The sequence below is a fragment of the Cynocephalus volans genome, chromosome 8 (genome assembly GCF_027409185.1).
Source record: "Cynocephalus volans isolate mCynVol1 chromosome 8, mCynVol1.pri, whole genome shotgun sequence".
In the NCBI taxonomy this organism is placed as follows: Eukaryota; Metazoa; Chordata; class Mammalia; order Dermoptera; family Cynocephalidae; genus Cynocephalus; species Cynocephalus volans.
In genome coordinates, this window is record NC_084467.1 from 146,044,275 (window position 1) to 146,058,109 (window position 13,835).

Below are 13,835 nucleotides of genomic sequence, written 5' to 3' on the forward strand. Positions count from 1 at the left end.
ACTCATCTTTGAGCCATTCCCACCTGGCACAGTTTTTAGCAAATAATAGTTCTTTAATATATATTTATTGAGTAAGTGAGTTTGATTCAGAAATTCATGTTTCCTGTTTTAGAAATGAGAATACTGAGGGTCAGCAATAGATTATTAAAGATAATACAACTAAAGAGTAAATCTAAAATGTGAAATTAAGTGTGTTGACTACTAGTTTAGTGTCCTCTCCCTTATCCCAGATATATGAGAAATAGGTTTGATCTCTCATGTCCACTCTGGTTGATTGGTAGTTGTTTCCTGAAGCAACTGTGTTGAGAAGATTTCTGAAGCTACACTTGAACTTTACAAGAAAAAATACCCTGTTTAATAAGCAATCACTGCAAGGCATGGGGTATGTCAGGATAATACCACTTCTCTCACTATACTACCCCTGTGATAAAAAACATTGCAAATTATATATATTCTTTTTTTTGGCAGCTGGCCAGTACAGGGATCCAAATTCTTGCCCTTGGTATTATGACACCGGCAAGTTATATATATATATATATATATATATATATATATATATATATATATTTTTTTTTTTTAAGAAAGATGACCGGTAAGGGGATCTCAACCCTTGGCTTGGTGTTGTCAGCACCACACTCAGCCAGTGAGCAAACCGGCCATCCCTATATAGGATCCGAACCTGTGGCCTTGGTGTTATCAGCACCGCACTCTACCGAGTGAGCCACGGGCCGGCCTGGCAAATTATATTTTTACGTAAAAAATGCTACATATGTTTTTTTTTTCCTTGTAATTTAGGAGATTGAATTAGCTCTCAATAATGGGAAGAACCTACATTGTAGAGGAGACTGTTGGCCAGTATCTTTCAAACATCAATCTCCAAGGAAAGGCTTTTATCTGTGGCCTTTTAATAGGGCAGGTATGTATCTTTTACTCAATGTTTATTGATAAAACAAATGACCTGTTTAATTAAAGTTTAAAGCTGCTATTTAACAATAAACTCAAGGTTGGGGGTTGGAAGGATGGGATGTAGAAGAAGTAAATTTAAAGTGGATCTTTGAGGAAATGTGGAGAAGTAGGACAGATCTAGCCCAGATTTGCTCAAGTCAGAACACATTCCCTTTGACAACGTAAAAGTTGATTTAGAATGTAGAAATTCCAGAATTAGAATTTTTATTGACCAGTTTATTCACATTTTGTCTTTCCAAAGTTTTTTGTACTCCTTTCTAATCTTTATTAAAAATTCCTTATTGTCCAATCTTTATGAAAGAAGCTTTTGACAATTTTATTCCCATTCTAGTTTGTCTTATCTCATATTTGTAGCAAAAGTGGTCATATTTTTGTTACATGCTGTAGGACTCACTTTATTAATTTTTTTTTTTAATGTTGTTGGTTCAATAAAGAGGTAGGGAAAAGGATTGAAGGAAATTTGGAAATTAAGCAAATTCTATTTTCCTCATAGAGTTAAACCTTAAAATTCAACACAAAATTAGACAGAGATTTGGATACGTACTTTAGAAAGAATAAGCAGCCACTTTTTTATTATAATTGTAGGAAGAGTCTTTTAATCCCTAGGAAGGACTGGTCAACAGTACAAAGCAAAAAGAAGAGTCACATAGGCAAACTGGCTATATCCATCCAGACACGAAGGGGAGCGTGCACTGTGGCCCAGGACTTGATTTTGAGGCCTATTAGCAAGTTAAACTTTTATTATGACTTTTTCTTCCTGGGTTTCTTAACCTGGTGACTTAGAAGCTTGAAATTGCACAATTGATTTTCCATGTTCTAATTCTATCCACATTCCCAAGCTACTTTCTCTTATCTTTTTTTTTTTTTCCTGCTAAGTACCTTTTACTTCATTTAAATGTCACCTTTCATAGTTAAATCCCAGAAGAAGGAATTTTAGGAGCATGTTTAACTAAAAAAGCTCATATTTCCATTTAAGTTTAGGCAATTATTCTTGACAGAGTGTAAGCAAACTAATGTTGCATGATAAAGCCCGCAGCAAGTATCTCATACTTAAGCAAAGACCCCAAATCATAGTTTGTAGCTTTATTGCAGCTTTCATTCAAAATATGTTTTATATCATCTGTGACCTAGGAAATCCCTGATATCTTCCTGTTAGGCTAAAGAAACAGGAAACACAAAAGCATACTTTTAAGTATGAGGGAATATACTATTTACCCCGGATATTCTGTATGCAGCCTACTAATGTTTAGTTTTTTTAGTAGGACTGTGGTTCAAAGGCTCACATTTTTATGGAAGCTACAGTTTTTTAGTTCCAGGACCAGTTAAAGACAGGCAGTCCTGTGATCTATAAAATCAAAGGGTAATGGCTCAGGATTTGGATCATTTCTTGGTTACAATGAGATGATTGAGCCAATCTATAACAAATCTACGTAGGGGAACTTGGAAGTGTTGGCTGACTTCATGGCCTCAAAGGCTTCCATGCTGTGCCTTACTCCTCCTGCTCTGCCAGTAGTTGTTCTTCACCTTGATGTCCAAGCATGCAAAGACATGGTCCGCTGCTGCTGGTGCTTCCTGATCCACTGCCTGCCAGGAATTAGACTGCGATGGAAGATGGTGGTCAGGAGTGTATTGCCTGCAGCCATGCTCCTCAGGAGTGCCTCTTTTATAATTTGATGCACCATGTTACCTACTTTATAAAGAATTCACTGCCCAGAGGACTCATGTGTTCAGATCCCATTAGGCATTCTAGTTTTCTTCATCATTCTGAATGAACGTAGTTAATGCCAGTCTAGCCCTGAGAGACAGGGTTCATTCTCAGAGTTTTCACAAATCAGATTTCTTAGTTTGTAAGACTAAGGCAGGCCTACACTGTTCACCGAGCTAGTTCTACCCTATGAGGCCTCTCTTGGCAAGGATCTGAACTTCTTTTGTTTCAGTTGCTTAACATCTGATGTGGGGTTCTTTTTGTTAGGAACTTTTTATTTAACATTTTTTCCTTCCTTTTATTTAAAAGATGTAAGGAAGAAGAGCCCTAGAGAAATATGTGGTTAGTATAGATGAAAGGTCAGATAGACCTTCTTCTAAACTTGCTTTACTGGATTGAAGCTGTTTCTAGAGCTCAGCAAAACTGCCATCTTACAAAACCACTCTCATCCTTTCAATTAAAGTAAGATGCTCAAGGGCATTTGTTGCTTTATTTTACTGAGATTTTATATTTGCTAAACATCCAGTCTATTCAAACTATTTAGAAAATAAATGTAACTAGAAAATTGACTAAGCATATTACCTTTCAGTTAATGTGGTTCATTGACTTGTCCAGTAAACCATTTTTAAGGACCACTGTATGATTCACATTTGGAATGTCCAAATAAATAAGAAGCTGGTATTAAATACATTCTAAGACAAACAACATTTCAGAGAAATGTTGTATGGCTGTCCATGAAAATTAGTTTCCTTGCAGATTTTATTATAATTTAGGTATTAATTTATCCTACAAATATTACTCCATTTTGCATGTTGTAAGCACTGAGATATCTGATTCCCCAACCAGATAACACTCTAATACGCTTTTATAATTTGTTTTTGAAGTGTTCTTCACAAAAGGATTATGTGATTCTTGCCACTAGAACGCCACCCAAAGAGGAACAAAAGGAGAACCTCAAGCATCCCAAACCTAATTTGGATAGCTTGGATGAAGAATGGGCTGCAGAACATGCCAGCCAGGTCATTTATTTGTCTCTTTACATAGTTAAGTTTGTGTTTGACTAACAAAGCACTTTGTGCTCTGGTTACTAGACTAGGATTTTAGAGCACTCATTCTTAAGTTTTCAAAACTTGTAGAGTATGTCAAAAATAGAAGTATTTTCTCCTCTGTTTTATCCATGGTTTATTTTCTATTTGTTGATTTACCTGAGTCTCATTTTTTAAAATACATTTTTTTAACTTGAAGTTAAGTAACCCACCCAAGAGTAATCATTGGTAAAAAAGAGTAACTAGTAAGTGGTAGAACTGGAATTTGAACCTTGTCAGTGTAACTTGAAAGCCTTTGCTCTTAAATGCTATGCTTTTCCATTGTTAACATTTGTCCATTGTGTTAATTTATGTAATCTTTTAACCTGTCTCTAGTTATTGGTCATTTAGCTTATTTCCAATTTTTCTTTATTTTAAAATAGCACTAATTATTGATAATATAACTGATGATCAGATTGTTTTAAGGGCTTAATGCTAGGCACTGGGAGAATACAAAAATGGTTAATTTCTTTTTTAAATATCCTCAGAGAATTTATATTTTAACCAAAGAGAAAGACATTATTACCAAAACCAACTACAGGAGAAATGAGATAAAGGTAGAAACGTGCTATAAGAATATGGAGTGTGGAGTGATTAAATAACTGCCAGCAGTTAGATTCAAAACAGCTACACAGAAGGCTCTGAACATGAAGGATAAGTAGGTCTTTGCGAGTTGAAGTAGTCAGGGAACACATTGAGTACACCAAGGACAGTATAAGTAAATGACGAAAAGGCATGAAGGTAAAGATGTGTTAGGAGAATAGCAAGCAATTGGGTATAGTTGAAACCCAGCGTATGTCAAAGAATGTAACTAGACATAAGACTGGGAGGGACCAGTTTATGGACGGTTTTTGAGTGCGTTCCTACGGAGTGAGAAGTATGGTAGACAGCAGCTCCGTGTAGACTTTCAGAGCTCCTTATTTTGAGATTGGTTTAATGTAATTGTTTTGCCAGTAACTTAGAAAATAACTTTGATATTTTGGTACATTGTAAATGTTGATTAGAGAGACTGGAGACAACAGAAAATGTAATTTTCTGTTCTATGATAGTCTAAAAAAAAGATGATGTGAGCCTAAACTAGACAGCTTCATGAAGGCAAGAGTCATTACTGTTTTGTTTATTCATATATCCTGAGTGCCTAGCACAATATTTCCATGGTTTAAAATGGGAGCTTCAAAGTATTTGATAAATAAATGCATGAATAAGCGTATTAATACAAAAGTTCATTGCTAAATCATTTCAGAGAAAAAACTAGAATCGAGAAGGTTTAGTGACCAAGTATATTGGGAATGAAGAGATACAGGGAAAGATGAGCTAAAGATGACTGAGATTTTTAACTTGGGTTGTTGTTATATGAGGAAGAAACAGATTTAGGGGTGGGTGAGAAGTAATGACAAATAAATTCAGTCACTTAAAATTGTTCATTGAATGAATTATATCATCTAATAAAGAATATTAGAGTAAGGTAAAAGTAGAATTATTTCCTTCTCTAATCAACTTTAAATCCTTTGTACACAAACATGTGTTTCTCTGTGTGTTATGTGTTTGTGATGGGGGGACAGTGTGTAGCTATAAAAAACAAATCTGAGAAATATTTAATACCATCTTCTAAAGAAAATACTAAATATTTTAAAATCACATTCCCAATGGCTAAATAATTTTCTACCCTACTTTTGCTTTTGGTCTCCTACAAAATTTTAATGTGGTATGCACACACACAATTTTATATAGAGAATTTATATAGCAAATTAGATGAACATTTTTACCTCTAGAAAGAAATAGTTAATTTTATGTGTTGATGATTTTGAAAAGATATTCGCATTCCCCATGCTAAATATGAAAACTGTCAAATTTATGTTACTATAGTAATATATATTTCATAAATAGAATTTATGAAATCAGAGGGAACCACCAGCAGACATAATGCAAATATATTAGAGATTAGACTATGATATCTAATTTTTTAAAACTTAACTTTGTGATCATTAGCTTATACATTAAGTACACAAAAGCTAACCAAAGCATTCTGATATCTGAGTACAGATGGTAGAAATAAATCTATGTGGCATTCAAAACTAGCCACAATCATGTGAAGGGAGATACAGATATTATGGAGGACAAACTGGCAGTATGTATCAAAAATCTTTAAAATATGCATAACTTCTTAACCTAGTTATTCACCTGAAGGGTTTTGTCCTAAGCAAAACATCCTATGAACACAGAAAGACTTACTAGAGATTCTTAATCAGTATTATTTTAATGTAAAGAAAAATTGGAGGTAACATAAATGCCCAATACCAGTAAGTATGTATAAAATTTTGAAGTAAACCTAAACAGTTGAAAACAATGGATTTTCAAGTCACACTCCCTGTGTTCAAATTCCAGGACCTATTATGCTGCTAAATAGGGATTCAAAGGTAGTTAAGAATTACTAACTAGGGATTCAAAAGTAGTTAAGAATTACTTCTTTCCTGACCAATTAGTAAGGTTCACAAAAAAACTGTAATACAGGATTGTGTGATAAGGTCCATGGCAAAACTACACTGAAATCCTATAGGAGTTCAGAAATCAAAGGATGGGGAAGGCAGCTTTTTCCTCAAGCCAACTTGGAGAGAAAGTCATAGTTAGAAAGCCTATGGAGAACAGTGAGTAGTTTTTGATTGATACTTGAATATTTCAGGGAAAGTATATTAGAAGAGGCTCTGAATATCCGGTTGGCCAGATTCCGGAAAGTCTGAATACCAGTCTGAGATAAAACTTTAATTTTATTTAGCTGATAGTGAGAAGTCATTGAAAAAATATTAGAAGATATCCTAGTCTTTGATCTTATGAGAAAGGGGTTTATTGATATAGCTAAAAGATGTTGTTATCAAATGTTTTTATTTATAAAGTAGTTTTATTGTAAAAAGTTAAGGGCACTCTAGGGAGATTGTGTACATGGTACCCCATTCATCTTTGTTATCAAGTTTCTCAGTATTTTAACCAGTTTTTCAAAGTCCCTACTTTAATGCTGTGCATACAGTTGGTACTCATTAGGTATTTGCTGATTTAATATTTAGTTTCTCAGACAGAATGGATTGTATGTAATGCCAAATGCTTACGTTAGCTCATACTATATTTCTGTTTTTAGGTATCCAGAATGCTACCAGGAGGACTTCTCATTCTTGGAGTATTCATTATTACAACTTTAGAGCTGCCAAATGATTTTCAAAATACCCTGCGCAGAGTAAGTCTGATATATGAGAAATTTTTAATAAGATCAGAGTTACATATTATTTTAATTGATTTTATGTATATACAATGATCTTAGGCATGTTTAGATTAGATTAGTGTTGCATGGGTAGACTTTAGCTCATGTGATTACTTCCTCATGCCAGACTTCTCCTTCTTGATTAGTATTCCATAATTCTTTATGCTGGAATTATGTTGAAACAGCTTTGTCCACTCAATTTCTTGGATATCCTGACTATGATAAATGTAAATATTTGTATTTTCAATCAAAGCTACACATTTTATGTAAAGTAGTCTTTATTTTAAAGACAAACAGTTTTTCTTGTGCAATAGCAGTATTCTGGTAGACTTTCCATTTATTAACAAGTGGTTACTATAATCTGAAATTAGTAGGTGCTTAGTGAGATTCTTGTCCTTTTTTCAGTTCTCTCAAGATCCTGAGAGTAAAACATAAAGCAATCAAATACTTATTCTTTAATCCTGGATAGAGTATCTATCCTGAATCTCCTATGTTTTTTGATCTATTTCTATATCAGAGAATTGGGTAACGCAGTGTAAAAGTAAATATGAAGGTTCACAAGCTGTTTTCCCATAAACCCAAACCTAAAGCAATCTTTGTGCAGCCTGCTTTCATCTCTTTAGCACTTGAGATCCGTATAAGCTTTCAAAGAGCTGTTTCACACCCCAAGAGAGAAGGGATGTTTTCTCAATAGCACAAAACCTCCCCAAATCCCTTAAAAACTTTTTTTAGTTAAAAGAGAATGCAGCTATGAACCCCAGGTGCTACAGATTCTTCCAGTTTTGTACCTGTCCATTTAGATGTTCCACTCTCAAGCCTGTGATACTTGCACCTAAGGGAGTAAGGGAAGAAAATGGAGATATTCCCCTTCCTGGAAAGTTATTTAACCTTCTGCCAGTTTTTTCATTTTGAATAAATTTACCTCTTTCGCAATTGTTCATACTCTTTGGCATTTTGAAATGAAATCTAAATCTGTGGTAATATTAACCACATTGGTTGTGCATCCTTTTGTGGTGGGTGCTGAAATGAATGCAGTTGAATGTAGGCTCAGTGCTAGAGAGATACAGTTAGGTTCTCCTTCCTTTCACTTTCGTAACTGGTTCCTAAGAAGCCTGTAAGACATTAGAAATGGTATGTCTCAGAAGTTGGGTTTCAGTAATCTGTTTTCGTTGGCCTACAATGAGAGATACTATAAGGAATAACTTTATAAAACTTGTCAATGTCACCCATCAAGTTTATTAAGAACTTCATTCATTATATTATATAATATTGTGTTTCTAGAAGAAATTTCTTTTGATACCATCATCAAGAAAGTTGTGCCTCTTTTAATCAATTATTTGTTTTCAGCTATGGATCACGTGAATTAGGTAACAGATTAGATTTCTCTCTGCGCATAATAATAGCTAGAAAACTTAGAACCAAATTTATGACTCCCTTCTTTTATGTCAAGTATGCATTTTTTAATTCTTGTTTCTGACAAATTTATGTCACTATTCTGATTTTTCTCACTTTTACTTTTTTATAACTATATTTTATATGTCCTTTTATATTGTCTTGAGTGTTTTGTGATATTCAAATAAGAAATGCTAAATGGGTGACATGCTCCATTCTTGTAGTTAAAATCACTTCTCATTTCTCATTCTAATTCAAGCAAAGTCTCTATTCTATATTTCATGTAAAATGCTAGTTGCCCCAAATTAATTTTTCATGTCCAGGTAATCATTAATGATGGTGAATTATATTTTTATTTAAAACTCAATTTTATGTAAATACCTAAAAATGAAATTCAAAATGGTTAATAATCAGTTCTACTCTTTATTTTTAAGAAGTTGGTAATAGGATCATGGAATTTTAAAACTAGATGGGAGCTTAGGGATATTATAACTGCCTTTTTTTAATATTTACTTTTTTTTCATTTTTCATTCCATTGATGTATGTTTTTCTCTGTTTCAGCTGATGTTTGCTGTGGAAAAGTCTGTGAGTAGAAAGAGACTATGGAATTTCACAGAAGAGGAGGTCTCAGAACGTGTGACACTCCACATTTGCTCTTCTACAAAAAAGTATCTTTTATTTAGGTGTTTATGATTAAAAGTAGATGGTACCAAAAACAATGTTCGTGTAAGTTTTTTCCCCTAAACTTTATTTAAATCATCATCATTTTTAAAAATAGGTATAGTTTTTAAGTTTTTCTGTAAATAACATACAATTAGAGCTGCCAATTAAAATAATACTTAACAATGGTTGCTAATCATGTCCCGGGGTTATAAAGAGTTTGAGAGAGAGAGTAAGGACTGGGAATTCGGGATTCTTTACCAACTATCTAGCCCTATACATCCAAGCACAATAGGTCCCCTAGAGAAAGGTAAATGCCCAACTGACAGCTTAGGCTAAGTAATGTTTTCATTATGTTTAAGTTTTTACCTTCAGTTCATATAGATAAAATGTGTAATTCAAAGCACAAGTATGCTGAGCTGGACAGTGTAGGACATCTAAGAAATTCTTAGTCTCTGGCCAAGATCAAGTGATACTAAAAGCCAGTTACAGGAACCCCTCAACTTCTCTCCTCTACATCTTGCTAGGATGTGGGTACCTCCCAAGCAAGAGGCAGCCTTAGCAAAGAAGTGACACAATTCAAGGGCCCAATAACTTCCCAAGGACAAAATTCAAAAAGTAACCTTCCCTACAGAAGCTGGGCTTTTAGTTTTTGTAGTATTTAACTGGAAGTTTTCATATATGAGTCCTTTGACCTGACAAATATTTTCAGGCTTGACACCATCCAAAACAACACTTTTTTTAATGGGTGGTGTGCATTTGAGGAAAATTTCACAAGTGATTCTATTTTATTCATTGTGATTGGCAGGATTTATAAACAGTAGGAAATAGTTTTTAAGCACCACAGGTACTATAGTCAGAGCAATTTATAAGTGTATGTGTTTCTTCTACACACACATATATATTCGTGTATATACATATGTATACATATATGTGTGCTTAAGAGTATAAATGTTATGAATTTATTAGAACCCTTGGATGCAAGGACTTTTTTATTTTTATTTTTTGTGGTTTGTATTCTTTTGATTATCAAGAATTGCTTATTTTTGTGTCTTTTGGTCATTTTTGTCCTTAATTACTAAAGAATAGTTTGTCGAACTTATGATATTCGTGATCCAAAGGTAAGAAAAATTACTCTTTAAAGATTTTTCTGTGTTGCAAGCTATTTTTAAGTTCAAATTCAACTTTATATTTAGTTTTAATAATTTTCATTGCCATCACTTCCTTTTGATGTACATAGCCAACTGTAGTTTTTGTTTCGAAATATGATTAATTTCATTACAGGCAAAGAGAACTTATTTTTTTAATTGTTAAAATGTTTCTGTGAAGCTCCTCCCACTTTATGTGTTTGATTTTATATTTGAGAGGCTGATAGTAAAAGTGACTGAGGACTTTTGTTGGCTGCAATGCCTAGTAAACAAACTACCTGTATTCAGCAGAACTCAGGTAAGTATTTTGTTAAGGTGTATAAAAGTGATGTGAAAAAGTAACTTTGCAGTTTTATAAGCAAGGATGAGACAGAAAAGAGAATGTCTGTCAGCCAGTAGTCACTCAGTGATTATTTATTTGGTCCGTGTCAGAATCTTCAGAATTGACACTATTGAGGGCCGGCCCGTGGCTCACTCGGTAGAGTGCGGTGCTGATAACACCAAGGCCACGGGTTCGGATCCTATATAGGGATGGCTGGTTTGCTCACTGGCTGAGCTTGGTGCTGACAACACCAAGCCAAGGGTTAAGATCCCCTTACCAGTCATCTTTAAAAAAAAAAAAAAAAAAAAAAAAAAAGAATTGACACTATTGAAGCTACAGGTGAAAGCTAGAGGACCAGATGACTTTTCTGAGTTTTAAACATGGAACTTTCTGATCCTTTTTCTGTTACCGCTGATGGGGGGAGGGCCTACGATGTGTTGAATAGTACTGAACTTAATGCTTATTTTTTATTTAGTTTTAATCTATAGCCCTTTCATCAAGGGATTTGGCAAAATATGTTGGAAATCAGCTTGTATGAGTTAATTAAATTGTATACTTTATGATGTTATATTGATCCATGTATTTTACCTAAGCTACGTAATATTTTGTTTTTCTTCTTTCTCCACTCTAAAGAGTTCAGCAAGACCAGCAGATTGGAAGTATCAAAGTGGACTGTCAGCCTCATGGCTTTCTTTAGAGTGCACAGTTCACATTAATATTCACATCCCACTTTCTACTACTTCTGTCAGCTATACTCTGGAGAAAAATACAAAGGTATCAGAGTAAAACGAATTTTTAGTGATTACTGAGTGGACAATCTGCTGTTATTCTGGTTGTGTCATTCATTTTATGATCCACAAAAACCACGTTCTATTTATAATGATGTTGTTATATGAGTAATTTATTACCCCAGCCAGATTAGAAATTTTTGTAGAGTTGTAACAATGTCATAATATTAGTATATACGGTGTAATAGGCACTTAATAAATATTTGTTAATTAACTTAAGTAAAATGTATGTAGGAAGCTATACTGTTTGATCTTTTAGCTTTCTCCTGTCCTTAGTTTAGTATTTCCTTTTCTAGTCTTTTTTTGTATTTCTATACCATGTTTTTGTTTATGTCTCCTTTATTCACATTGAAGAAGGCAGATGGGGCATGCTTATTTTTTCCTCTATAATACTGCTTTATATTATTTTTTTCAGATAATGGGTTTATTGTATTTTATTTGACTGTGTTCACATAGTTAATAAGCCTTCTGCATCTGTGATCTAAATGTTTATTTTGAGATAAAGATCAGAAAAAACAGTTATTAAATATGAATAAGATGCCAAAAATTGGGAGTGGGGAAAATTTTTTTTTTAAATTTATGATACTGGATTTAAATATTGCATGACTGATATTTAGGGATTTTTAATATCTCAGTTTATTGGGTGGAAGAAAGTAGAGTCTAGGGAGTTTAATTGAGATGGCATTATATCTGAAAGATTTTTGGGTTGTGTTTCTTTTAAGAATGGACTTACACGCTGGGCCAAGCAAATAGAAAATGGTGTTTATTTGATTAATGGGCAAGTTAAAAATGAAGATTGTGACCTATTAGAAGGACAGGTGAGTTAATAGGAAATCGTCTTATTTACAAAACTACTTGTGCTCAAGGAAAAATCAAAGATGACTTTTCTTTATTCCTTGCCTTAATGAAAACAGGTTTCATCTACTTCCCATTTTTAAGGTCTTTTAAAGTAAGGAGTTTATTTCTGATATAATTAGAATCCCAAAACCTGAAGTAAGGAGTATCATCTAGATTCCATCTGATCTCCAAATTGTAAACTGCTTACATAAAACGAAAGTCCGCATGTTCTGCCCTGATAGCAATTTAAAGGCTAACTATGGCCAGTTTATAGGAGGGACCTATAAGGGCTTTTAAAAAAGCTTTGACCTGAAGGAAGAGGAACTTTGGTGATCTCTCCCTTTACAGCAGGGGTCAACAAATTTTATATAAAGAGTGAAATAATAAATAATTTAGACTTTGCAGGCCATATTGTCTCTGTTACAACTATTCATCTCTGCTATTGTAACATGAAAGCAGCCACAGATGATATGTAAATGTGTGATTGTGGTTGTGTTCCAGTAAAACTGTTTACAAAGACAGTGGCAGTGTGGCCCTGGCTCACAGGCAACAGTTTGCCACTTCTAAGTTACCTAATATATGTAGGCTAGTTTGTGAATTATCTCTTACGTTCCACTTATAAACTTAACAGTCTGGCTTTTTAACTTTTACATTTTTTTTCAGAAAAAATCTTCCAGAGGAAACACTCAAGCAAGTAGTCATTCTTTTGATGTCAGAGTGCTAACAAAATTGGTAAATATTTTTAAATGCCACTTATTTAAAATTTATTTAAATACTACTTATTTAAAACTTTTAAAGTATTTAAAATACGTTATTTTTTAGAATATCGATAATGAAAGTGTTTCTGGTTTTTTTGTCTATAATTAGAGAATAAAAGAATTTTAGAGATGTAAGACTCTACACAATGTCCAGTTATAGGACAGTTACTCCCAGGAAACATTTTTTTTTAAAACCTATTTGGCTCTTTTACCTCAAGGCTATTGAAATTTTAACATCAAATAGATAACAATTTAAAAAATGCGAGGGGTCTTTAAATAGTTCATGGAAAGATTTATGTTATCTTTTAATTCCATTTTTCCATGACCTTTTTGAAGTACCCTTGTATATACATATACATGCATATGTGTGTGTGCACATATGTATGTATGTAAATATTTTGGGTTGTAGGTTTTATAAGTAAAGTTGCAATTCTCAGCAACCTAAAAGATGTGTTTACAGATGTGCCCGGAGTTATCATGTACTTAATTTGAAGTAGATTTATACGTCTTCTGATTTGATAAAAATCAACAAAATATTAATTAGCAAATTTCATTTTTTTGTGTGATTGTTTTAAATTATACACCTCTTCAGAAATTTGAAGTTAGATATCCTGAAGAATAAAAAGTTAAAACCACACAGTTATTCCTAAAAGTATACATACCTTTGATTTTAATCTGCTTGAAATTATCCTGGAGAACAGATAAGGGTATAAAATAGTATGTTCATGTTTGTAGGAATCCTTTAATTTTATTGTTATATTGCACTTTGAAACAGGGAAATACTACCAGGACATTTCTTAACTGAATAAAATATAATTAAAAGCAATTTGGCATATGGGGATGATTTAATTTCTTCTCTTTTTTTCCTGAATTTAGCAATAAAGCATTACTAAATTGTCACTGGAATTATGCTGTTCAATATGA

General features: G+C 33.3%; 1 protein-coding gene across 1 annotated transcript in view; it reads left to right on the forward strand.

Annotated features, from left to right (window-relative positions):
• ODR4 (odr-4 GPCR localization factor homolog) overlaps nt 1-13,835 on the forward strand; it is a 42,541-nt gene that overhangs the window by 2,967 nt on the left and 25,739 nt on the right. The window contains exons 2-9 of the mRNA XM_063105433.1: nt 796-916; nt 3,556-3,690; nt 6,887-6,982; nt 8,960-9,066; nt 10,143-10,179; nt 11,162-11,302; nt 12,039-12,134; nt 12,817-12,885. Coding sequence (XP_062961503.1) covers nt 818-916; nt 3,556-3,690; nt 6,887-6,982; nt 8,960-9,066; nt 10,143-10,179; nt 11,162-11,302; nt 12,039-12,134; nt 12,817-12,885 — 780 coding nt within the window. The 5' untranslated portion in view covers nt 796-817. The remainder of the gene's footprint in view (nt 1-795; nt 917-3,555; nt 3,691-6,886; nt 6,983-8,959; nt 9,067-10,142; nt 10,180-11,161; nt 11,303-12,038; nt 12,135-12,816; nt 12,886-13,835) is intronic.